The sequence below is a fragment of the Mastomys coucha genome, unplaced genomic scaffold (genome assembly GCF_008632895.1).
Source record: "Mastomys coucha isolate ucsf_1 unplaced genomic scaffold, UCSF_Mcou_1 pScaffold22, whole genome shotgun sequence".
NCBI lineage: Eukaryota > Metazoa > Chordata > Mammalia > Rodentia > Muridae > Mastomys > Mastomys coucha.
Genome location: NW_022196905.1, coordinates 137,033,060 through 137,060,211, shown reverse-complemented (window position 1 = coordinate 137,060,211; position 27,152 = coordinate 137,033,060). Strand labels below are relative to the sequence as shown.

The 27,152-nt window shown below is 51.8% G+C and overlaps 2 protein-coding genes across 13 annotated transcripts in view; one reads left to right on the top strand and one right to left on the bottom strand.

The window, feature by feature from the left end:
- The window catches only part of Tnrc18 (trinucleotide repeat containing 18), a 101,493-nt gene extending 97,903 nt beyond the window's left edge, over window positions 1-3,590 (top strand). For 8 of the 11 annotated variants that reach the window (XM_031338583.1, XM_031338589.1, XM_031338584.1 and 5 more), the window contains 3 exons: window positions 291-527; window positions 1,119-1,193; window positions 2,504-3,590. In XM_031338583.1, coding sequence (XP_031194443.1) covers window positions 291-527; window positions 1,119-1,193; window positions 2,504-2,710 — 519 coding nt within the window. In that variant the 3' untranslated portion in view covers window positions 2,711-3,590. The remainder of the gene's footprint in view (window positions 1-290; window positions 528-1,118; window positions 1,194-2,503) is intronic. The other 3 variants (XM_031338585.1, XM_031338592.1, XM_031338590.1) reach the window with 1 other exon arrangement.
- Window positions 3,591-5,786: 2,196 nt separating this feature from the next.
- On the bottom strand, window positions 5,787-25,754 carry Slc29a4 (solute carrier family 29 member 4). Of its 2 annotated transcripts, none has more exons than XM_031338594.1 (11): window positions 25,567-25,754; window positions 22,155-22,334; window positions 15,145-15,276; window positions 14,259-14,372; window positions 13,426-13,554; window positions 12,460-12,534; window positions 9,609-9,853; window positions 8,872-9,016; window positions 8,577-8,764; window positions 7,530-7,770; window positions 5,787-6,918 (listed from the first exon to the last, which is right to left on the bottom strand). In XM_031338594.1, exons 2-11 carry the CDS (start codon window positions 22,321-22,323, stop codon window positions 6,776-6,778), a joined length of 1,581 nt encoding a protein of 526 aa, XP_031194454.1. In that variant the 5' UTR covers window positions 22,324-22,334; window positions 25,567-25,754; the 3' UTR covers window positions 5,787-6,775. The 2 variants fall into 2 exon arrangements, with proteins under 2 accessions (XP_031194454.1, XP_031194456.1); XM_031338596.1 differs by having other exon boundaries at window positions 15,145-15,273.
- Between the last annotated feature and the right edge of the window lie 1,398 nt (window positions 25,755-27,152).

Below are 27,152 nucleotides of genomic sequence, written 5' to 3'. Positions count from 1 at the left end.
AGTGACCTTCTTGCTCATGTCAGACACTAGCTCTAAACTATGTTCCACTCCCTCAGTAGCACCACCAGCTGGTTGTTCCTTAAGTGTGAACTCGAGGGTAGCAGGAGCGCTTCTAAACTCAAGCGAAAGCATCCCCTCCATGCAGACCCCCATGATTCATGGCAGGTGACTTAAGTCCAGGGATTGAGGATCCAGATCTGCCCAGACAGTGCTTGGTCGGGTGCCTTGCCTTTGGCTCTGTGGGTTCAAGCACAGTGCTGGACTCTAGTCCTGGTTCTTGTATCCCACAGCGGCGAGGCATGAAAGGTAAGGCTCGCAAGCTCTTCTACAAGGCTATCGTCCGAGGCAAGGAGATGATCCGCATTGGCGACTGTGCAGTCTTCCTGTCGGCTGGTCGCCCCAACCTGCCCTATATTGGCCGGATCCAGAGCATGTGGGAGTCATGGGGCAATAACATGGTGGTTCGTGTCAAGTGGTTCTACCATCCGGAGGAAACCAGCCCGGGCAAACAGTTCCATGAGGGCCAGGTGAGTTTCCCTGCTGGGAACTGAAAGAAACCCTGGTATGTAAAGGTAGACCTGTGGTGTTTCCTTTCTGTTGATGTGATAAAATATCCTGACAGTTCATATATATATATATATATATATATATATATATATATATATATATATATATATAATTAGCTCTGTGGGGAGTCACAGGCGCAGGAGCATGAGACAGCTCAACTGTCCACAGTCAGGAGCAGAGAGAAATGAACGCATTCATGCTTAGTGCTCAGCTTGCTTCCTCTACTGTAGTCCAGGGTTCCCTGTGCAGGGAATAGAGCCACCCACAGTGGGCTGGGTCTTCTCGCCTTAATGAACAAAATCAATATAATCCCCATCAGATGTACCCCAAACCCAGCTTGACTTAGTGCCTTATTGAGACTCTTCCCAGATAATTCTAGGTTATATCAAATTGGCAATTAAAAACCATCACACCATTTGAGGCTGGGCGTGCTGTGAACGGTGGCCCCTATACATGGGAAGGTTGAGTCCGGGGAGTTTGTGTAGTGGGGCTGGGATCTCAGATGGGAGGACAACAAGGCTGAGACTTACCCTCATCCATCCCTCCCCAAGCACTGGGACCAGAAGTCGGGGCATAGCCTCCCTGCAGCCCTGCGGGCCTCCAGCCAGAGGAAGGACTTTATGGAGGTAAGAAGCAGCAATGGGCTCTTGGTGCTGGGATGCAAGCTCTGTCTAGATGGAGTGGGCCTCATGCTTTCTGCTCTGCTCCTCCCAGCCTCCTTCCCACTCTCCCTCCACCCTCCCTGTTTCCCCCTTCTCCCTCTCTCCCTCTCTCCCTCTCCTCCTCACTGTCTCTCCCTCCCTTCCTCCCACCCCCCTCTATCTCATCTGTGGCTCTAGACTACTGGAGTCCCTGTCTCTGTCTGACCTGCTTACTGAATCTGCCTTTGGTCCAGTGCCTCCTAGTGCCCCTTCCTTTCTGTGTCTTGCTCTGGCATTTATGGGCACCTCTATTCATCTTTTCTTCTGTTGTTTCTCTCGTTTTTCTTTTCCGTGTGTCTGCACACACACACACGTTTGTACCTGTGGTGGTGAGTGTGCATGCAGATGTGGCTAGAGGTTCACTGCCGCCATTGGGAGGTTTCCTGATACCAAACCCAGAGCTCACTGATGTGGCTGATCTTACTAGCTAGCTTGCTCCAGAGGTCCCTGTCTCCATCATCCAAGGCTGAGGTTTCAGGCAGGCTACCGCACCCATCTGCTACTTACATGGGTGCTGGGGATCTGAGCACAGTGCAGATGGCATTATGTCTGTTCTTGCCTTTGGGTATCCTCTGTTCCCTTGCTATCCGTTTCCCTCCATCTCTTCATCTCTCTTGGTTTCTGTCTCTCCATCATTCTCTCTCCATCTCTTGCTGCTTCTCTTTGTTCCCATCTGTCTCTCCATCACTCCATCTCTGTCTCCAGGTCTCTGCCCTTAAAGCCTCCCGGGGTCTTCCTCCAGTTTCTTCCTTCCTTCCTTCCTTCCTTCCTTCCTTCCTTCCTTCCTTTCTTCCTTCCTTCCTTCTTTCCTTCCTTCCTTCCTCCCTTCCTTCTTCCCTCCCTCCTTCCCTCCCTCTCTTTCTCTCTCTCTCTCTCTTTCTTAAGATTTATTTATTTTATGTATATGAGTACACTGTAGCTGTACAGATGGTTGTGAGCCATCATGTGGCTGCTGGGAATTTAACTCAGGACCTCTGCTCGCTCTAGTCGGCCCCACTCGCTCAGTCCCTGTTCGCTACCAGCCCAAAGATTTATTATTATAAATAAGTACACTGTAGCTGTCTTCAGACTCACCAAAAGAGGGCATCAGGTCTCATTATGGGTGGTTGTGAGTCACCATGTGGTTGCTGGGATTTGAACTCAGGACCTTAGGAGAGCAGTCAGTGCTCTGAACTGCTGAGCCATCTTACCAGCCCCTCCCTCCAGTTTCTAACACTCACACTCTGCCCCCACAGCGTGCCCTGTACCAGTCCTCCCATGTGGATGAGAACGATGTTCAGACAGTGTCCCACAAGTGCCTGGTGGTGGGCCTGGAGCAGTATGAACAGATGTTGAAGACCAAGAAATACCAGGACAGCGAGGGCCTCTACTACCTCGCGGGCACCTATGAGCCCACCACAGGCATGATCTTCTCCACGGACGGCGTGCCTGTGCTCTGCTGAGTGCCGCCCACCCAGCGGGGCCTGCAGAGACCCCCCCCCTTCCCCACCACTGCCATGGCGTGGGACCATGTGTGTTGTATGCATGCCAGTGTGCTTGTGGGCGTGTGCATGTGGCCAGGTGGACGCCCCAGGCAAGTGCGAGTGTGTACATGTGTGTACCCGTATGCATGCACGTGTGTGCGCACATGTGCACACATTTCCAGACCCTTTCTGGTCATCCCCTGGTGCCCTCATGCTGAGACACCCCCCACCTCAGCCGTCAGGGTCCAGCTCTGCTGTCCCCTCAGGGTCACCTCAGCAAGGAGGACTTCCCTCCAGCACTTTGTATGCGCTTGATGAGGCTGCCCTCTGAGCTCTGGGCCTGTGTAGACTCTGGATGGGGTAAGGGAGAGTTCCAAGGACTCAAACTGATGTTTGGTATAGAGTTCAGCCGCACCCAGCACGTAGCCCATCCAAGACCTCCTACCATGGGCTGGGGGGGCCCCAACGCCAGCCAGCTTCACCAATCACCCGGGCATCTAGGCGTCCGCATGCCCGGCCTCCACCCTCTCAGGACAGCCTGGACTTGGGGAACAAGGCAGGGGAGGGCAGCCCAGGAGCATCACCACACCCCGTGTGCCCCCCCAGCCCAGACCCTTACACTACAGAAATCCCCAATGGTGCTGAAATCCGCGCCCATGCCTGGCACGGCCCGCCCGGCCCCTCCACCAGGAGGATCCGAAAGGTTACCTGTACAGTTTACTGTAGCCTGCCCCTGTATCATACACCTTTAAATGGAGTCAACTTTTTAATTATATATATAAAGATAAATATATATAAATATATATATATAAACTTTTTAAAACTGTGAAAAATAGCTATGAAATTATAAAAAAAAAAACACATTCTGACGTGCAGAATATTATTTTTTATTTCCTGTTAGATCGTGAATGTCTAGCACCGGCTTTATGCCTCCCCCCACTCCCCTGTACCCTCACCCCTGCCCATGTGTACTGTATGTGCCCCCAAATGGATGAGAGATGGAGATAGAAAGGGGGGCCCGAGCCCAGCCCCCAGCTCAGCCCGAAGCACTTAACCAGTCCCCCTGTGCCTGCCAGACCCCAGTGGGGTCCCCGGAGGCTTTGAGCAGACAATCTTGAAGGAAGGAAAAGCCAGAATTCGGTTTTGTTTTTTCTTTTCTTTTTGGGGTGGGGGGTAATTACTGTTTCCTGATTTTTTTTTTAAAAGTTTCTTTTGGAATTTTGTTTGTTGACAAATTCTGTGTGATCTTTTTTCATAAAAAAAAAAAAAAGGAAAGAAAAAGAAAAGAAAAAATTTAATTGGAAAAATACTATGTCTTTGGAGTGGCTTATTTTGGGGTGCTGGGACGGTAGAATCAGTGTGGAGGATCCAGGCGGGGCCCTTGTTCCTGGGGCACCCAGAGTTGGAGAGAGGCTGGAGCCACACATGCAGGTGAGGGAGTGGCAAAACTGAGGGTGCATCCTGAAGCTGCAGTACTGGGCCCAGAGATAAGTTTGATACAGCATTTTAGAAAGTTCTCGAAGCCAGAGTGAGGGCCTGGAGAGACAATGGCTCAGGAGTTGAGTGCCTGCCGCTCTTGCAGATCTGGGTTCAGTACCCAGTATCCACATGGCTCACAGCCATGTGTAACTCATGTCCCAAGGGTATGATTCTCTCTGACCAGGCTTCATGTGGTGCAGACATGCATGCAGGCAAAACACATAAATCTAAAACCTTTTCAGAGCTGTAGGTTGGAGAAGTCAAGTAAAATGCCTGCCTGAGTCCCATACCCAGAAAACACACAAGCGAGCAGGCATGGCTGTGCTCCTCGGGAGCCCAGTGTCCGTCAGTGTTCAAGCCCCAGGTCAGTGAAAACCTGTCACAGAGTGGATGGTGTGTAAGGGTTGACACCTCAGAATGCCCACTGGCCTCCACAGCCAGGCAAACATACAGGTCTAGCCCACATCTGGAAGGGTGAAGGCCACACATCTGTATCTGGGTGGGGCAATGTTCCGGGGCCTGTGGAAGCTGGATTGGAGGACTGGCCAGCCACAAGTGTGTAAATGCATGGATAGACACAGTGGGGTTGGCAACAAGTGATAACGTGGGAAGGAGAGGCTAGAGGTGGGCAAGGAAACTGGTCATGGATGGGAAGGTTCACACTGTTGCTATCTAGAGACCACCTGTGGTATTACCACAACCTTGATCTCGATTCATCAGGCTGCCCAACTGGGACCCTCAAGGGTTGCATAGCAAGTCTCTTGAGGCTACAGGACTTATGGGGTCCTCTTCCAAGTCCCCATTTAACTATTCCATTCTTTAAGAATGCAGAATAGGGAAAGGACCTGGGGAGGCAGCTCAGTGAGTAACAGCATTGGCTGTACAAGCAGGAGGACTGAGTTTGAATCCACAGAACTCTGTTCAAGAAATTAGTATGGCCAGTGGGGGTGGTAACAGGTGGATTCTAGGGGCTCACTGGCCAGACAGTCTAGCCCAAGTGTTGGGGAGCAGGTTAGGTGAGGCAAGATATGTAAGGCAGAGGGTGATGTAATAATAATGGACATTGGATGCCTTCTTCTAGCTTCTGTGCACACACATGCACACACATACATATATATACACACACACAGAGAAAGACAGAGAGACAGAATATGTCTCTAAATTGTCACCAGAAATGGGGACTGTAATAGAAAGAATCCGTTCCTGGCTTGGAGCAGCCTGCCTCCCATCCCCAGAGGGGTAGAACTGGGACCAACACACTCTCCACTTTGAGCTCTTCTTCCTATGAGTCAGATGCACATATTCATATATTCCCCCCCACCCCCCGTCCTCAGGGCTCAAGGATCTCTAAGGCCAGTGCAAACCCCAGATGCTCTGCACTGGGCACAAGAGCAGGCTCCTGACCAAGCTAGTTCTAAAAACACCTAGCACGGGGCAGATGGGCTGTCTCATAGGTGGGACCACAAACGTCTCAGCATAGTGAGGAAGACATCCCATCAGGACCTCATTTTAATCTCTCCACCCTACCCCAGTAGCTCATTTCCCAGCCCTCCCCCCACAAACACCTCCTCAGGACAGCAGTGGGCAGTCTCTGCCATCTTTAATGGCCAGTGCGGTAGTCAGAGAACACACAGGTAGACAGGACACAGCAGGGATTGGTATGGGGTGGTCACAGCTGGGGCCACAGTGTGTGGAGAGGTAAGTGCCCTGGCTCAGCAAAAGCTCTCTTTGGCAGGAGGCCCTACAGCCGATCCTGGCACCCACGCCTCCACTCCTCACCTTGCAGCTTTTGCCAGTGTTTCAAGTGTGTCATGTTAGTACTTGACTCTTGGTGGACGGGAGTGGGGTGGCCTAGGTCATGAGTGGATCTCAGCTGTCCCTGCATTATGGATAAGTTGAATGGAGCTAGAAGGAAATGGGACATCCCTGTGAGCCGTGGCCCTTAGCCTGTGCCCTAAGGGAGAAGGTGGGGGGGGAAGTCCTCCACCTAAGGTGAGTGCACCCAGGTCAGCTTGGTTGCTATGACTACAGGAGGCCTGTGTAGACCTAGGAATGAGTTTTCCAGACTTAATGCTTTATGTGTATGGGGACGGGGGGAGGGTTGTGAAGAAGCGTCTAAGAACAAGAAAGGGACAGAATGGGGTTGGGGACTTTCCTCCAAGATTTCTAATACAAGGAGGTGCCCCCTGTCCAGTAAATGAAAACTACATTAAAGACCATGAGACCCCACAGTGGGGTCACACTAAAGGGAGTCAGCCATTCCCAGTGGATTTGAGGCTGAGTAACCCCACCATGATGTGTGACAAATGTTGAGCCTCTGGACATAGAGGGTGAAGGGCAGGTGTCTGACCAAACACGGGACACGGGGAGGCGGTGCCCTGGGGGTGAAGACAAGTTCCAGCTGCTTTGGGCAACTGGGACAAGGTGGCAAGGTGGCGTTAGTGGCTTAGGAGGTGGCCAGGACCCTGCAGGCACTGAGGCAGGGGTGGGAGGGTCCTCAGGCCTTGGAGTAACTGGCCCAAGCAGCCCTTCCTGGGCAGAGGGGCAGGATCGGGTGGGCCTGGCTCAGGGGCCGACAGGGATGGAGTCGTTGGCGCTGGCTGTTTGAAAGCAGCTGCTGTGGGCATCACGGGTGAGGCTGTAGGTGCAGTAGGCCACAGCAGAGCCCAGGGTCAGTCCCGACATATAGGACACAGTCATGGTGTTTCCTGTGGATAAGAGTGACCCTGAGTCATGGGCGTTGAGGTTGCACTGTGCTAGACAATCTCTGTGGCCATGGCTTCTCACATGTGCACTGTGGTGACAATTGCCAGGGCTCGAGAGCCTGTGAGACCCTGTGTTCTACCACTGAGCCACACCTCAACCTCTCACTGAGAATTCTAGGCAGGTGCTCTGCCACTGAGCCACACCCCAGCCCCTCACTGGGAGTTCTAGGCAGCGGTTCTACCACTGAGCCAAGTCTCAGGACTTTTGCACACATGGCTCCCTCTACTTAGATACCATTCCTTGCGACTTCCTGTACCTATCTCCTTCATTTCTTCCTCCAGGGTTTTGCTCAAAAGCTGTTTTCTCAGTAATGTCTTGCGAGATTGTTCTCTTTACATCATCCCCCCCCCCACCCCCAGTCTTTGCATCTGCCCTAACTTCTCAGACTAATAGCCCCTAGGACTCACCACTGTGAAACACATCACATCTGTCTGTTATCTCTGTTTATTGTCCATCCCTGTCTCAGAAGTGTAACCCCGCACATGTGGGCAGCATCATGTCCCCACCACTTAGGAGAGTGCTAAGTATATAGGCTCAAGCCAGTGGATCTTACCTGCCAGCTCCCGCTGCTTGGGGCTCACTTTTCCAGCTGCCAGGATCATGGGCACACTGCCAAAGTAGCCATTGCTGATGCCCATTAGCAACGAGAAGACACAGGGCCAGGCAGGGTGGCGGAGGGCGGGCATGCCGCTGGGGTACACACACAGGATGAAGAGGGGGATGAAGACCACACGCAGGCAAGAGCAGGCGAGCAGATGAGTGCCCCGCCAGTCCACAGGTAGGGCTGCCAGGATCTGCAGAGAGCAAGGAGTCTGGGATTGCCCACCTAGTCATGAGCCTGTCTCTTCAGCCAGGCCCCCCAGCTACAGCCTGTCCCCATACAGCCTTGACTCAGTCCAGCTTACCTCACAAGGGCCACTCATTCTCATATACCTGCCCCCTTTACAGTACTGGTGATAGAAGGTGAAACCTGGAATATGCTAGACAAGCACTCTAATGGTGAGCCATGCCTCTGTCCCCTCAACCCCAATACCTCCCTAAGGGATTCTAGGCAGGTGCTCTACCACTGAGCCACGCCCCCAGCCCCTCACTGGGGGATTCTAGGCAGGTGCTCTACCACTGAGCCACGCCCTCAGCCCCTCACTGGGGGATTCTAGAGCACTCCGGGTGAAGGGCTCGTGGTGTGGCTCAGTGGTAGAATGCTTGCTTGCCCAACAAGGCCAAAACTCTGGGTCCCACCCTGCATACTCCATAAAGCACAGTAGCAGCAAACCTGAGCTGCAGGGTGACTTAGTGCCACTGCAGTCTTAAACACCAAGCCCATCTACTGTGTGACAGATGTGCTACCCAGCTGGCAGCCTGTGCCTGTGTCATCCTCGGACAGATCCACTAGTGACTGTGAGGCAGGAGAATTGGGACTGATTCTAGCCTGAAGCGCAGTTGATGCCAGAGAGACCAGGCAGGGTCTTTACTCCACAGGACAGTGTTAGAGATGGTGACACTCATGGCTACCATTCTTCCCACACGTACCCTCGGCCTGCCGTTGCTCCAGAAAGACCAGAGCCTTCCTGGGGTTCCCCAAAGCTACTCCTTGGCTCACCTTGCCCACAAAGTCTGACAGGTTGAACACAGCCATGACCAGGATGGGCAGCCACTCCCCCAGCACGCAGTGGCGGATCTCAGACTCCAGGCCAGGAAACAGGCACAGTGTAATGAAGTAGGTTACCGCAATGGACAGCATGTCGGCCCAGATGACCCGCGCCACGACGTATCGGTGCAACAGCAGGGCTAGAGGGAATTGAGGTGGGTTAGAGGCTGGTGCTCATGGAGCCCCTGCTATCTCAGCTGGGTGATAGCCACAGATGCCACCAGAGCCCACAGTGTATCACACTTACCTCTAAAGGTGGGCCAGCTCCGTTTGACTCGCGGCCGAGGCACATCAAAACGCATGTAGACCCCACTGTTGCTGTGGGTCACCTCATGGGCTGGGCTGTCCTTCGGGGACCTGCTGCTGGACAGGGCTGGAGTTTGGTGCTCCTCCTGCGTAGCAAGGAATGATGGGAGTCATGGGCCAGGTACCCAGGGCAAATGGTAGAGCCACAGTCATCTAGACATTAAGTTAGCACCTGCTGTGTGCGCTTCCTTATCAAGGGACAATATTTACCTGCCCTGCACTCCTCCGTTAGGTGTTAGGTCAGGGACAGCAGCAGCACCTGGGCCCTAGTGTGGGGCGGGGTGGAAGGGTAATGCGGGATGTAACCACTAGAGGGCGCGCTAGCTTTCCAGAACTGCAGCTTGACTAACCCAAGCTGAAGCCTCTAAAGAGTTGGTATTAAGAGGCCACCCTTGAAGTAGTGGTCTGTGTTGGGGTCCTCACAGAGAGGTAACCCCTAAGATGTAACGGAAAGGAGCTTATTACAGGATTCTCCTGGCTTCCATTATTCCCACTTTCGAGGCTCTGGAGATCTGTCACAGATCTGGGCTCTTCTTTCTGGCTATAGCTGGAAAGCCCTCACCTCCTACTGTCCTAACAGAGTGTCGTGTAAGGTGGCCCACACGATAACAGGGCTGATAAGGAACTCTTCAGGTACCTGTGTGGGAGAAGGAGGCCAGGCCAGGCCACTGCACTTACAAAGTGAATGTCTCCTGATGCGACATCATGGTGCACTCGGTAGCCTGCCCGGACGGGGCGGCTGTCACGGGGCCGAGTGGTGTAATAGAGCACAAAACGGCTGCGCCGCACCAGCAAGTGCAGCAGGAAGCACAGGAGCTCCAAGCCGGCAGACACCAGGAAAAAGATGATGGTGCTGGCCCGCTCATCCGGGAGCAGCAGCTTAGTGAGGATTCGGCTCAGAGAGATCATCACCCCTGCCGTGCCTGGAGGGGAGAGGGTGGCAAACCAACGTTCCCAGTGCCTCTATCACCCGTGCCACACCCCTCCGATGCCTCTACTGCCTTTGCTCCACCCTACTCCATCCCATCCACCAGCACTTCCTCACTGGGTCCTCTCCGCTCCATCCTTCTACTGTTTCTGGCCCCAACTCACAGCACCTGGTCCATACTGGCCCATCATCCTACAAGACCCCACCCCCTGCACCCTGTTCAAGACATAGTTCCTCCTAGCCCCCACCCTACTTTGCCTAGCCCCGCCCTACTTTGCCTAGCCCTCCACTTACCAGTTCCATCTTGTCCTGGCTTCTCTCTAAGTCTTCCCCAGCCACTTGCAGCCCCTCCCCTTGTCTCCCCGCCCCCAGCCCTGCTGAATCGGGCTTTCACCAGCCCAGCCCCTAGACTTCCTGTCGATCCATCCAGCCTGCCTCAGCTCCCACAACCCCTGTCATCTGCTCACACACTACGGGCAGCATCACTGGGCTCTTGCTGGGCGTCCTGCCCTGAGATGCTCCCCACAAGGAGGGTGTAAGGCTCCTCCTTTCCTAGGCTTGATGGCAAGAGACCACAGACAAACCAAAGAAACACATAACAGTGGTACAGGGTGTACGCTGGGGCAGAGGATGTGGCCAGAGGGGGAAGGATCAGATCATCTTATCCTGGAAGGGGGGAGTTAAGTCAGAGGGTGTGCAGTACACGAGAGCCAGGCACACAGACTGAGAGTGAGCATGTCAAGCAGTTAAGAGTCTTGAGCATATATGAAATGCTGAGAGGTTCCCCCCAGCACAAGGGCCAGCTGGTCAAGACGGGCAGATCTGCTGCAGCTAGCGTGTGGAAGTTTGCCTATGTTCAACCCACAGCCACAGGGCAATGTGTGGCAGGCAGGACTCGTCATGTCCACCATAAGCTGATGAAGATGGACAGGGGTCTGAGCAAGTCTGTCTTTGGGTGGGCTCTTGGCTACTGCTTTACAGTCCCAAAGCAATCTACCTTCCTTATGGGCCAGCCTCCCAGATTCCACCATAAAAATCCACCAGTTCGGGGTATGATCGTGGCTTGGTTGGTAGAGTTCTTGTTAAGCATACATGGCGTCCTGGTCCCAACACAGTGTAAAGATAGTATGGTGGCATATGCCTAGAGTCCCAACACTCAGGAGCTGGGAGCAGGAGGATCAGGAGTTCAAGGTTATCCTCAGCTATACATAGTTGGAAGCCAGCCTGGGCTACAAGAGACTCTGTCTCAGAACAACAGCAGTAAATCTGCAGGCTTGCAAAGCCACCTGTGTGCTGGTCACCTCTCAGAAGTTAGCCCTACCTAAGTGGTACGGTTTGATGTTACAGGTAGCACGTGGTAGGAGGAGGCCACAGCAGGCTGCCACCAAGGGGCCATGGAGACCAGCCTCCGAGGATGACACTGGCTGGGCCCTGCTGCTTGTCTCACTGTGACTAGCTACAGAGTAGAGGACAAGACCAGGCAGACTCAGACTCTGCGGAGGGCATGTCTAGGGGCCTTCTGGGGTCTGGGCCCTGGGTAAATTTCAGGTTTGAGTAAGGGTGCTGGGTATCAGAGAGGGGCATCTGGGAGGTGTCTTTGCAGACAAGCAATTAAGTTGCAGAGCGCTAAGCAGGGTAGTTGGTGAATGGAGGGGGGGGTGCATCTGAGGAGGGTTTGGTCCTGAGTGGAGCTGATATCATGGGCCTGAGCACGTGAACCCTCAGCACACTTGCCCAAGTGTGCATGTGTGCGCGTGTATGCGCAAGCAAACACACACACACACACACACACACACACACACAGAGAGAGAGAGAGAGAGACAGAGAGAGACAGAGACAGAGGGAGAGGGAGAGGGAGAGAGGGAGAGAGAGGAAGAGGACTTACCCTCAGCATATCTGCCCGGACATATACATGCACAGACACACACATAGAGACATAAGCACGCACACATATACACACACACACACACACACACACAAGGAGGGGGGTTCAAAAAGACTCAGAGAATAAAGATGTAAAGATTAAACATCCAGATGAACCATACAAGATTCTCAAGGCCTCTCCTCAAGATTAGCCAAGCAGTAAGAGTTGCTGGGGACAGGAAAGCACCCAGCAGAGGTGCCTCCAGGCTGTGCCGGGAGCCCCAGAAACACCCGCTAACACCCAGGCTGTGGTGGGCTTCTCAGAGTGGCTTTCTCTGAGTCACCCACACTCCTGTGAATCAACCAAATAAACTCTCCCAAGCTGGGTGGGTGGAACTGTTTTGTTGTTGTTGTTGTTGGTGGTGGTGGTGGTGGTGGTGGTGTGCAGATCCTGTGCCCTATCTGTTCACATCCCTCAGGGAAAAGTCACACAACGGACACACAAAATATGCCCGCCTGCTTGCTCACTGCAGCTGTGACCTCCCAATCACACATGCTGCTCACATTCTAGAACCCTGGCATACACAGATGTGCGCACATATCCCTCCCACCCAGGGGTCTATCCCTCACCGTCCACAGTCCCCATCCCCATTGTGGCATGTGTAAGCCTTCCTGGCCACCTCCCCAGCCAGGCATGCCCAATGGTGTTTCCCTGGGGGGGGGGGTCTCAATACTCACTCTCTCCAGTCATCACGCCCTGCGTGTACCTCTTGGGCAGTAGTCCCGTGTAGCCATAGAAGCTAGATTGCTGCACTTAAGAGAGAGAGGGGGACATGGTCAGGTACCTCGTGCTTCTGGTTGACCCAGAGGCCATGTGGACCTCCTGTGCCATGTTGGCACTGGGAGGCAGGAATGCACACCAGAGGCAATGTGAGGTTTACCACAGCCATACAGAAACATGGGGAGGAAACAACATTGGCCCTAAACATTCACGGAACAAGGTCACCTTCCTGCCCCTGGGGTTCAACATCACTGATACGTCCTGGCTGATGGGAGCGGAGGTGACACGTGCCCCTTGCCAGATGAGACAGGGTGAGCTTACTCAGCCTTTCTTCCAGTAGCAGTGACAGAGAGGCTATTAGTTGAAATGGGGCTGTCAAGCTAACACCCCACCCCCACCCCAGGGGCTGCATGGAACACAGCCTCCACCTCCACTTTTGATGGAGTTGGACCATGCAGCAAAAGCAAGAGAGAGCTGTGTATAACTGTAATGTCAGGAGCTGGAGGCAACAGGATTAGTAGTTCAAAGCCAGCCTGGACAGCATGAGATCCTGTCTCAATAAAGAGAGGAGTGGGTTGGGATATAGCTTAGTTAATACAGAGTTTGCCTGGCATTCATGAAACCCTGGTTCCATGCCCAGCACTGCACAAACTGGATGGTGTGGTGTGGGGTGTGTGTGTGTGCATACTAAGAAGGTGGAGACAGGAGGATCAGGGTTCAAGAGAACTAGGGAGCTGTATCCAAGCCAGGGCTGCACGAGAGTGACCTTAAGTGTAGGTGACAGTCTGTGTGCACACTCTGTGTGTATCCAATAGACGCATCCCCAGCACTGAGGCGACTCACCTTCTACAGTGTGCTCTCTGTACAGAGCCACAGAGTACTTGGGCTCAGCCCTCCTGGTACATCCTGGCCCCATTCCCTACCTGTGCAACCAAAGGCCACAGTGCCCACGGCAGCCAGGTTGATGGCATAAGCCTGGTCGTGAGAGAAGAGCTGAAGCCACACATCACATATGCTGATGAACAGCAAGGGACCCAGGGCGAGGAGGTAGCCTGCAGGGAAGGAGCAGAGAAGCCGTGAGGGCACAGTGAGCAGCCAGGTGGGAGCTCCTCACCTCCCCGCCATTTTCCAGAGAGACAAGTCTCAGACGCTATGCCTACCTGCCTCCCCCCGCCCCCCAATATTAGGCAGGTAAAAGACACCAGGAGAGTCTACAGTGGGTGGTTCTCAAACTGTGGGTCGTGACCCCTGTAAGGGTTGAATGACTCTCTCACAGGGGTCTCCGAAGATCATTAAAACCCACAGATATTTACATTACAATTCATAACAATAGCAAGTTCGCAGTTATAAAGTAGCAACGAAAATAATTTTATGGTTGGGGGGTCACCACAGCGTGAGGGACTGTATTAAAGGGTCACAGCAACAGCGGGGTGGTTGAGAAAAATTGGTCTACAGGGAAATGGTGTGAGCTTCCTGGAGGATGAGCCACTGGAGCTAAGTCTATGGACAAAGGGGAGGGCTTATGTAAGGACCTAGGGATGTGCTGTGGGACCACCCACGAGAGACCGTGGAGGCCCCTGTCATTGTACTTATCCTTACCCTGACTTCCAACCACAAAGCCTGCACTGGTCCTAGAAAAAGCACCTGTTTCACAGGCGAGACTGGGAAGCTGGGTGGGCAGGTGCCATGGGCTAGGAGCTCGAAGGAGGAGCATGGAGTCCCCAGAAAGGGGACGACACAGGGTGGCCTTGGTTACCTGTGGTGATCCTAGTGTGCAGGTTCAGCCTCTCCACCACAACGTTGTTTAGGAGCACAGCTGCCAGTGCCACCAAGATATAGGTGAGGCTCATGTCAAACACGATGGAGGTCCCTGGATAGAAGAGGGACAGTGACTCAGAGAGGGACTTCCAGCTACCTCAATCACCCCTGCAAGGACTCTTCACTCTCCCCGAGGAAATGGGTGGATAGGCTGAGGCCACTCGACAATTGCCAGTGGAGCTGAGCTTCTCCTCCGTCTGCCACGGTGGCCCCTGGCTAACTCAGCTTCCACACACACGGGTCCATAAACGACCTTTACTCCCTGTCGAGGTTTAAATGTGAACGTGGGCTCACGTGCTGCAACATCTGATCCCCAGCAGGCGGCGCTGTTTTGAGGCGGCTGTGGAACCTTTAGGAGGTGGAGCCTCACTGGAGGAACCGAGGCATCAGGGGAGGGCCTTGGGATTTTATAGGAGGAGCCACTTTCTGTTCGCACTCTGCCTCTGGAGTGTGACTGCAGTGTAAACAGCCAAACTCTTGCCTTGTTCACCGTGTCTTCCCTGCCTGCTGCCGTGCCTTCGCTCTCAGGGTTGACCATATCCGGCGAACTGGGAGTTGAAATAAGCCTTTCTTCCATTCAATGGCTATTTGTCAGTTAGCAACGAAAAAAGTAACTACTACGCTCCCCAAATAAAGGTCACACCACAGGTATTCCACCCAGTGTGATGTAGTAATCTGCTGTGTCTCCGAAAACCACATTAGCCGTCCTCTCCAGGCAACATCCCCAGACAGGGTCCCGTGCCTTGGGATTCCCAGAAGGCCCCCGCCCAGGGAGAGGGTGCTGAGATGCCTTTGAGGGCTGTGTGGATAGCCGAGGGACCCACCTGGGTACTTGTGGTGAAGATAGTCCACATCGGTGATAAAGCTGTTGTATGGCAGTAGGAAGCCCACGCCAGCCAGCAGCATGGCAAAGTAGATGGCATGGTAGCGGTCGTCTGGCACAGGTTCTTCTACTGCTAAGTGGGGAGACACCAGGAGAGACTAGTGAGCACACTCAGGCTGTGGCCATTACACCATGGTTGCCATCTATACAGCCACAGCTATTGACCACCACCAGGGCCCCAGGAATCCGATTACTATCTACAAGACCACAAACACCATGCCAGTGTTACCTTTCCTATTCTATTCTTCCTTCCTTCCTTCCTTCCTTTCTTTCTTTCTTTCTTTCTACCTACCTACCTACCTACCTACCTATCTATCTATTTTTCAAGTGTTTGTGAGTGCGCATGTGTTCACAGGTGCCCACAGAAACTGAGGGTGTCACACTTTTTGAAGTCAAAATTATAGGCAGTTGTTAGCCACCTGTTGTGGGTGTTGGGAACTGAACTTGGGTCCACTCAAAGAGCAGAAAGAACTCTTAACCTTTGAGCCATCTCTCCAGTTGCCCCGCTCTTCTTTTTAGTTTAAAATTTAGCTGGGCATGGTGACACAGGTCTCTAACCACAGCACTCTGGAGTTAGAGGCAGGTGGATCATAGATGTGCTCTATGGTGCTTGGCTTTTTTTAAAAATTTACTTATTTATTTTATGTATATGAGTACACTATTGCTGTCTTCAGACACACCAGAAGATGGCATCAGATCCCATTACAGATAGTTGTGAGTCATCATGTGGTTGCTGGGAATTGAACTCAGGATCTCTGGAAAAGCAGTCAGTGCTCTTAACCATTGAGCCATCTCACCAGCCCCTGCCCCCTTTAATTTAAATTTTAGCTGGGTGTGGTGGCACAGGGTCTCTAACCCAGCACTCTGGAGGTAGAGGCAGGTGGATTGTAGATGTGTTCCTGTGCTTGGCTTTTTATATGGGCTCTGGGATTTGAACTCAGATCCCCATACTTGCTGGGCAGGAGCTTTAACCTTTGAACCATTTCCCCAGGCCCAGTGATAGCCGATGTCAGTTGAGCCGATGTCAGTTGTCAAAGAGATGAGGTTTAGACCCACAATAGAAAAAATCTCTGGCCATGTTGCTGTGAGATTATCTTGATTGGGTTAAATGAGGTGGTAAGACGCACCCACCGTTTGGGTAGCACCAATCCCACCAGCAGGGGCCCTGGACTGAATGGAAACAGAAAAATGAGCAGAACAGTGTTCTCATCTCTCAATCAGCTCATGCTCCTGCCACCGTGCCTTCTCCACTATGAGGGTCGGTATCTTTCAGACTGTGAGCCAAAGCAAACCTTTCCCTCCTTTAAGTTGCCTTTGTCAGGCATTTTGTCACAGTAACAACACACGTAGCTAACACAGCCACTATGGGCACCAAGAATGCTGACACTGTCCCTGCTGTCCACCACTGTCACAGCCACTGTCCACCAGAAGCCATCTCATCACAAGCACCCTGGTCACAGCCACAGCAAGCGTGACCAAATGGTGGAGCAACCTTGTAATGGTTCAACCATGGCAATGCTTTGTGGGGCTAGCAAGGTCTAATGCTCTAATGCAGTGTCCTGGGTGTCCAGCTGTCTCCCCAGATAGAATGCTTGGATCCAGGAACCAGAACAGACATGCAGTGACACCTGTGATTGTCCCTTTGTCCCTTTAGCACCTACTGACAAGATACTCATTTTTGTCCCTGTTGATATGGCAGCTCTCTTTCTTTTTCCTTTCTTCTCCCCAAAGATCTCATGTAGCTAAGGCTGGCCTCCAACTCATCATGTAGCCAAAGATGACCCTGAACTTCTGATCTTTCTGTCTCTACCTCCCAAGTGCTGGGATTACAGGCATACACCACCATACTTGATTTATTTGATACTGACGATGGAGCCTAGGGCTCATACATGTTAAGCAAGCACTCTACCAACTGGGCTACATCCCCATCACCTGATCTAAGGAGTTTTAGCTTTCACCCCAAGACAACACGATCCTGTCATTTTGGACATAAAGAGTTGCTACTCTGGTTCAGATTCAACAGCCAAGGGAGACCTTTGTGAATGGGGGATTAATTCCGACCATCAGGGCACGGCAAGTTGCTGTTGTCTACAGGCATGAGGGAGAATAAGCCTAGTGTGAGAGGGATGCTTGGCCTCTTGTGGCACTGCCATCTCATGTGTTACAGCTAAGTGGAGATCCCAAGAATCCAGTGCACGCAGGGTTCCTAATGCCCAGGCCTTGGGAAATAAAGGCTCAGACACTTGCCAGGACCAAAGCTTCGAGCAGGGCTGTCTGCTGGCAGCAGCGGGAACCTGAATGAGCTGGTCAAGAACATATGCTATGATCATGTGACAGGTGTCACTGAGTGTACGTGTTGGGGCTGTATGAGTAGAGGCCAGTGGGTGACATCAGGTGCTTTACTCTACCTCTCTCTACCTTATGTTTGAGACAGTCTCTCACTGAGCCTAGAGATCACCAATCAAGCTAGACTGGCTGGTCAGAGAGCCCCAGGAATCATGCACTTCTCCAGTGCTGGGAATAACCTGCTTGGGTTTTTTTTTTATTTTTGTTTTCAAAAATTACTTACTTATTTTATGTGTATAAGTATTTTCATGAATGTATATTTGTGCATCATACATGCTGGTGCCTGCGGAAGCCAGGAAAAGATATCAGATCCCCTGGAACCACTGTTAAGGATGGTTGTGAGCCACCCTGTGGTTGCTGGGATCGGGTCCTCTGCAAGAGCAGCCAGTGCTCCTAACTGATGAGCCATCTTTCCAGCCCCCACACCTAGTTTTCATGTACAACTTGGGGACTGAACTCGGGTCCTCGTGCGTGCATGCCTACTGAGCCGTCCACCTGGCTGCATGTGGAAGTCAGAGACAACTTAGGAAATCTGTTCTTTCTACCATGTAGATTCTGGAGATCAAACTTAAATCATCAGCTTGGTGGCAAGCTCCTTTACCCATTGAGCCATCTTGCTGGCCCTTAAATAGTTATTACATTAGGGCTCTTACAAGGGAACTTAGATGCCCTTATCAGTAACATAAGATGTGTTCACAGAGGGCTGGAGAGATGGCTCAGTGGGTAGTGGTGAGTGCTGCCAAACCTCACAACCTCAATTCAGTCTTCAGAACCCACCTGATGGAAGAAAATCAACTCCTGCATGTTGCCCCTTTGCCTTCTGACCTCCACAACACACGTGAGTGCTCTCCCACTCCCACTAGAGCAATAAACAAACACCTTTCTTTCTTTCCCCATCTCTCTTTCTCTTGTGGGTTTGGTTTCTCTATGTATATCCCTGGCTGTCCTGGAACTAGCTCCATAGACCAAGCTGGCCTTGAACTCACAGAGATCTGCCTCCCAAGTGATGCTATTAAAGGTGTGCACCTCCACACCCAGGTTTTTGTTTTTGTTTTGTTTTGGTTTTGGTTTTTGGTTTTGTTGTTGTTGTTTTTTCTTTACAGATGTGCTCTGGAGATGGAGAGCTGGATCAGCAGTTAAGAGCACTGGCTGTTCTTCCAGAGGTCCTGGATTCAGTTCTGAACACCTACATGGCAATACACAAGTGTCTGAAAGTCCTGTTCCAAGGGATCTGACACCCTCATACAGACATACATACAGTCAAAACACACCAATGTACATAAAACCAGAACAAATCATTTTTTAAAAAAGATATCCTCCGATATTGCTAGCTGTATTGAGGTTACAGGACCTACAAGAATTGCTAGCAGTTAGCAAAAGCCTCTGAGGAATGGGCTCACATGGTTTCAGGGGCCCAAACATGAACCGTATCATGCTTAGCGGTGGCACGCTCCTGATTTGGCTTTGTTTGGGTAGTAAGCATGCTTAGGGAGCTGAGTTGGTAAGCGGCACATTGTGAGGGGCTTTGTTTCATCGCTCAGCAACCGAGGCCTGGGGCTTGGTTGTCCCATGGCTTATTGAGGTAGGGCCAGGGAGAGTCCTGCAGAAAGTAGTCTTTGAGTTCATCTGAGAGAAAAATGACTCAGGTGAGGCTTCTGGTCTTCTGGTGATCTCAGCCTGGGCTGGAGATCCAGGCTGCTTCTGACCTACCTGCTTTGTCCACTTTGGACGATCTGCTGTGACGGTTTGTGGCATGTCCCTATCAAGGGCTCACATGCTGGAGAAGGCTTGGCCATCACTGGGGTGATGTAGAGGTTTGTGATAATAAGTGTTTGGATCTCTAAGATGAGTTGATGTCTCTCTGCGGGGAGTGTGCTCTCAGCCTTGGGAGTCATTGAGCTTGGCATGCCATGTGGCTTGCTCTCATTTTCTGTCTCCTCCTGTGATACCTCCCTCAGGTTCCCGCCATTGTGGTGTCATTATTAGGCAAATAGAAACATGTGACAAGTTCTTGATTCTCCAGCCATGGAAGGCTTAAAAGCCTCTATCCTTTACAAAGTACCTGGCCTACGGTATTTCATTATAGCAATAAAACACACTCTAAGGTAGTGGCTTCACCAGCCCTACTCTAGAAAGTCAGTTCCTCATAATAAATATCTATAATCTATACATGTGCACAAATCCATATCACGTCTATAACTATGCTTCCTCCTACCTATCATCCATCTATCCATATATTCTCTATCCAAATATCCATTCATCCTGCTATTTATCCATCTATCCTTTAACCATCTGTCCACCCATCATCTAACCACCTATGCATCCCACATTCACCAACCAGCCATCTATCATCTATCCATCCATCCACTCACCCATTCATCTGCCCGCCCATCTACTGATCCATCTATCCATCCATCCATCCATCCATCCATCCATCCATCCATCCATCCTCTGTACATCTATTCATCTCTCATCCATCAGTCATACATCTGTCCATACATCTACCATTCATCCATCCATCTACCCATAATCTAATCAACCACCACCACCCATTCTTCAGTCATCCTTTTATCCACCAATCTAGCCATTATCTATTCATCCATCCATTTTCTATTCATCCACCCACGCATCCATCCATCCATCCTCCATTATCTTCCCCACTGTCCTTCCACCCTCCATCAATCTACATTCACACATCCATATAATATGCTCCATCCATCATCTGAATATTCCTCTACCCATCTGCCTATCTGTCCATCTATTCAATTTATGGTCTATTTAATTGACCTATCTATTTATTCATCCACCTATCATTTAGCTCTCTGTCCAATCATTTATCTACTTCCATACTCATCCATCTACCATCTACCTATTCATCTATCATTTCAGATATCTATTATTTATTTGGCTTTATTAAGACAAAGTCAAGTTATGCAGCTCAGGCTGGTCTAGGATTGTGGTAATCCTACATCAGCTTCCCAAATGCTGTGATTATAAGTCTGAGCCACCATATCTGGACTTCTATCTATCTATCTATCTATCTATCTATCTATCTATCTATCCATCTATCTATCTATCTATCACTGTCTATATCTATCTTCTGTTATCTGTCCATCTATCTATTCATCAATCATCTATCATCTATGTATGTATATATGTATATATGTATGTATGTATCTATTTATGTATCTACCTATCCACCCATCATTTATCTATCATCTATGTATCTATCTATCTATCTACCCATCAATTCATCAATCATCTATTATCTATCTATCTATCATCTAGCAATTACTTCTCTATCATCCATCTATATCTATCTTGTTATCTATCTATCCATCTAGCAATCATCTGTCACTTATCTATCATCTATGTATCTATCCATCCATCTATCCATCCATTGATCAATCATCTATCACTTATCAATCATCTATGTATCTATGTATGTATATCTATCACCCATCCATCCATCAATAATCATCTATCACTTATCTATAATCTATGTATCTATCTGTCTGTACATTTATGTATCTATATATGAATGTATCTACCCATCCATCCATCCACCCATCCATCATCTGTCACTTATCTATCATCTATGCATCTATCTATGGGTATCTATTACCTATCTATCTTCTTCCTTCTTTCCTTTCTTCTATCTAGCATCTCCTGATTCTTTTTCTCTAACTGAACCCTGGTTGCCGTAGCCTGCAATGCCAAGTGCGCCATACCTGCAGCCTTTACAGTTTAAGTCATCACTGACACCTAAGTCCCGCCTACTCCATGGCTCTGTCTGCCGGGCCCTTCCCTTACCATGTCTCTTGTTATCCTTGGGGGCTGGAAATGAAGTGACTCCCTCCCTTTGCACAGGATCAGGTGTTCTTTGCAACCCAACATGGGGCTCATCGAGCAGAACACCACTCGGGGCAAAGGAGCCAAGAACATGTCCGAGCCAGAAGCAGTACTACTTCAAATAAATGCTACCCTCCCAGGTGGCTCCCAGGTCTTCAACAGGTGCCTCTTACAGGTGGCTCACAGGTGCTTCTTACAGGTGGCTCCCAGATAGTGCTAAGGGACACTATGAATTTTGCTGCAGCTGTGTTGAAGTCTGTGCCTTGTCCCTCAAGAATGTACAAAGTTCCCAAGTAAACGAGGGATGACGGCAGGGTTGAACCTGGACCCATCAATCCCAGAGCTGCTCTGCAAGTCCAAAATGCACAGTCATTTGGACCAGCACTTCAGTTTGGGGAAACAGGCTCAGAGATGTCCAAGTCTTTGCTACATATCACACATTGGGACTTAAAAGCAGCAACTTGAACTTCATATCCAATCCTCATTCTCTGCAACCAAGAATGGTTTGCTTTGAAAAACACAAATGAGAAGGAGATGCTACAGCCAGGGATTATGCTGTGGAGGGCCACTATCAGAGGTCACATGACATGGACCAGAGCTGGGCATAGTTGTTATTAGTTGCCCTAGCCACCTACCTCATCCTAACTGAGCCTCTTAGTCCCTATGATAACCTGAAGCTCCTCCTGCCACAAAGACTGACCAGGGGCCATGTGGCCAGTCACTGCCCTGGGGCAGACAATGTCACTTACTCACCAGAGTCTGTGAAAGTGGGGACACCCCTGACTCTGATGCCTGGATCCTGAGCCCCCTCTGCTGTCGTCTCCAGCTGGAAGTTGTCAAAGCTAAAGCTTGTTACCACACTCTGGCCAGATGTGGCTGCCACGCAGGGCTCCTTGAGGCGCTGGCTTCCAATGGAGCCCATGGCAGTTCACACTGTGAGGAAAGGAGATGAGGCAGTAAGGGGAGGGGACACAGTCATCCTGCAACTAAGTCATCAGGGTGCATTCTGTCCATTCACTCCTCACCCACTGGTTTACTTGTAGAAATATATTTTGTGGGACTGAGTATAAAGCTCAGAGGCACACATGCTATACAGGTGCCCTAACACTGAATCACACCCCAGCTGCTCACGGGGGGATTCCAGGCAGGGACTCTACCATTGAGCCATGCCTCAGCTGAGTCACACCCTAGCCCCTCATTGGGGGATTCTAGACAGGGACTCTACCACTGAGTCACACCCCAGCCCCTCACTGGGGGATTCTAGGCAGGGGCTCTACCACTGAGCCACACCCCAGCCCCTCACTGGGGGGATTCTAGGCAGATGGTCTACCACTGAGCCATACCGATTGTAGTCTTACCTCAGTGTTTCTTGCTTTAGTTCAGATCTACGAGCCCTTATTTTGGAGGAAAGGGAACCTGTGGCTGGGAAATACCCCAATATTTAGGTAACCCCGTGTGCATGGAGTGTCTAGCTTGTTTTCCTCTAACTTTCGTCAAGTGAATTTTCAAACTCTTGAAATTTTTATTTGATAACGAGACGATACACACTCTTCCTATAGCATGCGACGTGTATAGCCAGTGGACCCAGACCATGGCCAGAGACAGCCTCTCCTTCTCAGCAGACCATGTGAGAGAAGCCGTGGAAGAAGCTGGAGGTCCCACCTCTCAAGGGCACCACCTTTAAGAACTACACTGATTACTTCTGGACCTGTGTCATCAGTATGCTGTGTGCCATAGCCACCTGTTTTCATTGCTTTACCATGTCCTCATTTCTGCAGCTCTGTTGCCTCAATTTACCTTTTTTTTTTTTTTTCTGAGACAAGGTTTCTTCGTGTAGCCTCGGCTGTCCTGGAACTCACTCTGTAGACCAGTCTGGCCTCGAACTCAGAAGTCCGCTCTCTGCCTCCCAAGTGCTGGGATTAAAGGAGTGCGCCACCACTGCCCGGCTCAGTTTACCTCTTACCCAGATCCCCACCCCCCACCCCGTGAGATCTTCTCACCAGTTAGGAAATCCTGCTCCTGGATATGTCATCTCCCCATTCTCTAACTTTTGACAGAGTGGCATTAGAGTCAGAGACTGAGACATGGTCTCCTTGGGGCTTTGGAGCTTGCAGCATACTTATGATCTGGGACCTAAGGAACTCTACACCTATTGGTAATGGCCCAGTACTCATGGTCAGTGGACAAGAGGCAGGAAACTTCTCTTTCTGAGTGCTAGGAAGCCAGGTGAACGTCCTCTCCAGTTGCTGTGGTTCTAGTAACTAGCCATATCCAGATCCGGGAGAGACTGAGAAAGGCTTAAGGTGTAGCTGGCTTGGGCTTAAATAACAGAGGCATTGGGTACAACCCCAGTCTTGCTGGTCACTGGGTATACACATCCCTGATCTCCAAAGGGTCTGGGTTAGTGAAGACTTAAGAGTTGCTGGATCAGACTCCTGCCCACCAACCTTAGACAGGAGGGGCTCGGGAAGGGGACACTGTTGGAATGCCATTCACAGTGTCCCCTGGTCCACCTGGAATAGAAGCTCAGTCCTAGAGGACACCTGAGATCCAAAAAGCCTGGTTCATCTTCATTAGGGGCCCCCATGATGCAGGCTCCCAGACAAGCCAGGCCAGCACGAGAGGTTTCTGCCTGGCTGAGGCCACACCATCCGGGAAGGCGGACGTGTTCGGCATCCTGCCAGGCTGCTTGCTCTGGCTCAGTCAGCGTGGCAGGCAGCTGCCACCTACACAGTCCCCATGGCTTTCATCTCTCTCCTTTCCCAGCCCCCAACATTCAACATCCAGGGTCTCCAGTCCCTCCTCCTCCTATATCTACTTTAATTAACATCTAAGGTCATGCAGATATAGACATGGGAAAGGAAGCTCTTCTCTACGCTCCTGACTTGGGACCCCTCAGTGCTTGTCACGAAAGCATTGCGGATGATACAGGACATTTATTTAGTTCTCAGACCATCCTTGGCACTAGTGCACCCACCTAGAGGATGGGAGAGTACTTCACAGAAGGGACTGGGTGGTTGCTAGGAAAAATTTAGCTACGCACACTTGGCGTTTTAATAGTGATGCAAGCCACCCCCTAAGCACCCAGTGGGTCAAAGAGAGCTCCAAGCTTTCAGTAGTCCTGTAAAACTAGGCACACAGTGCCAGTCTGCAGAAGAGATAAACCAAAAAGGCAGAGGAAAGTCAAACCCACAGCCAGACAGCTCTAACTGAACCCTGACCTGGCTGACCACCACTGGCCCCTCCCAGTTGCTGAACGGATAGTCTCTCGGGCTGCTTGCCCCACATGTGCAGTCAGCAGAAGGGGCAGAAAAATTAAATTTCACTTGGAAAGCCAGCCTGCTCGACCTCCTCAGGCCTTGAACTTCGGCTCCAGCTACACGTCTTGTTTATTAGATGCCCTTGGATGCCCCTGTCCCGTGCGTGCCCAGACGTTGTTTAGGGAGCCTCCCTGCGCAACGTAAGGCTCCACTCCCCGCTGCAGGACTGTGGGTTTTGATCTACTTTGGGCAGCTTCTCTGAGTGCCAGGGGACAGATGACTGTAACGTCAGTGCCACAGACTGGTCAAGGCCTGGGATGCCCGCAGGGCAGAGGGGTAGCCCGGGGCCCATCTCTGCCTAGGCTTTAGGTTCCTGCACAGTCCGGACACTGGCAGACCCTGATGTTTCTTCCGCAGACAGCCCTAGCAGTATCAAAGTTGGACCCCGGCCCACATGGCCACCAACCAGCAAAGAGAGACTTCAGGGGCAACTCGGAGGTCGTGACCCAGTGCCCAGGCCCCGCCTCTGTCATAACCTTTTTCAGAACTAGAAGGAAGCTGGCTGGGCAGAAGGGAGTGATGGTAGGAGATGGGTCCGGAAGGAACTTAAGCTGCAAGGACCCCTGAGGTGTGACCAAGGGAGGAGATAATGCCGTGACCCGACTCGGCCAAGGCCACGCGCGTCTGTCCCCCTTCTGGAGCCTGCGTCCAGCTCTCGCAGCTCGGATGCAGGAGATCTTGCACTGCGCGAGGGTACCCATCCTCCCCGGACAAGGGGTGCGGCAACCATCCGGTGCCTGGGAGGGCGGAACGGGGAGGCGGCGCGACTGGGGCCGCGCGCCGCAGACAAAGGCTCCGACAGGTCCCCGCCGGCGTCTCCCCGCCACCTCCGTGGCGACACTCACCTCGGCCGGCCCAGGCTGGGATCCTTGGTGACTGCCCGCCGCCCGCGCCCGGACCCTTTGCTCTGCGCCCCGCTCCTCGAGGCTTGGGCCGGGCGCGGCGGGCGTCCTCCTCGGTATCCCGGTCCGCGGGCCCGGGTCCGCGAGGGGGGCGCAGCAGCTGCGGCGAGCTAGCCCGGCCCACGCCCCGCCTGTCCTCTTAGCTCCGCCCACAGAGCTCCGCCCACCGCATGACTCCGCCCAAGTCCTGCCTCCAGCCATACTTTCCACTATCTAGATGCCCCGCCCCACCCTCGGGACCCCGCCCCCTCACGTCACGCCCACTCCACAGGGCTGCACCCAGGTCCAGCCTCCAGCGGGGCCTACCGCCACTCAGTCTCCCAGTCTCCCATCCCGCGCTACGTCCACTCTGTATGAATCCGCCCCTAAGCCCCTCTTTCTCTCCGATTCGCTCCGCCCCATCTCTACCTGCACTCTCCGCCCCTGGCCCTACCCAATCTTTACCATATTCCCCGCCCCATTTTCTTTACCTACTCTCCACTTACTCTACATGACCCCGCCTCTAGCTCCGCCTCTGAACTGCTCATTCTCATGCTCCCACTTCTCTTTGCGGTCTTCACTCTCGTTCCTTCTGTGCCCTCAGCCGGCCCCAACCTAGACCACAGAACCTGCCCCCTTTCCCTGCCTTCCTCTCCTCCTGCCCTAGCCTCCCCTCTATTTCTTCACCCCTATTCCTTCCCCGCTTCCCTTGCGGCGTTCCTGGCCCCTCTTCTATCCCCCTCTTCCCCTCCTCCTACTTCATTTGCCTAGCTCCATCCCCATTATTCCCACAAGCTCCACTCTCCTCCTCTGGGCCCACTTCGTCCCACCTACCTGGCCTCCCTCGCTTCCAACCCTCATGCTTGACTTATTAGTCCCTACCTGCTAGCTCTGCCCTATCACTTCCCTATGCCTCGCCCCTCATGGCCCCTCCCACAGCCTTCACACCTGCCCTGCCTCTCTGCTCTGCCTCCCTTCCACTCCTATGCTTGTGTCCCCACCACCCCCATTCCCCCAGGCATGGACTCATCCTATCCTGCATCATGGCTTTGAGCATAAACCCTGCCCTCTACCCATTCACACTCCACTTGTTTCTGCCCACTTCCTTCTCTCCACTCTCAGGTTACAAATATCTCACAGTCTAGTATACAGGATGGTAGCTGTCCGACTTTGCTGCCCAACTTCTTCAATCTTCTTGCCAGACTTAGTCTCCGGGAGCTCTAGGTTACTATCTGTGACATAGTCCCGGGGCTGGCGCTGATTGTTGCAGAAGGGTCTGTTCTGCCCCTGGTCCTGAACATTAGCCCCAAGGGGGCCATAAAGATAATGTCAAGAATTAAGTGGGAACAGTACCCTAAGCCCTTACAGAGTGGGACCTGTCAATGGGGACCAGGAATCTTCAGGACCTAAGCATTTGTCTGGATACCCCTCCTCTTGCCTGCATCCCCATTTCATCCTGGAAGCTTGCTTGGTTCTGCCCATGGCTGAGGGCTTTTTTGTCATCTTGCCAGCCTCCCTCTTAGAGAACAGAGTTTCTAGAAGTGTATGTT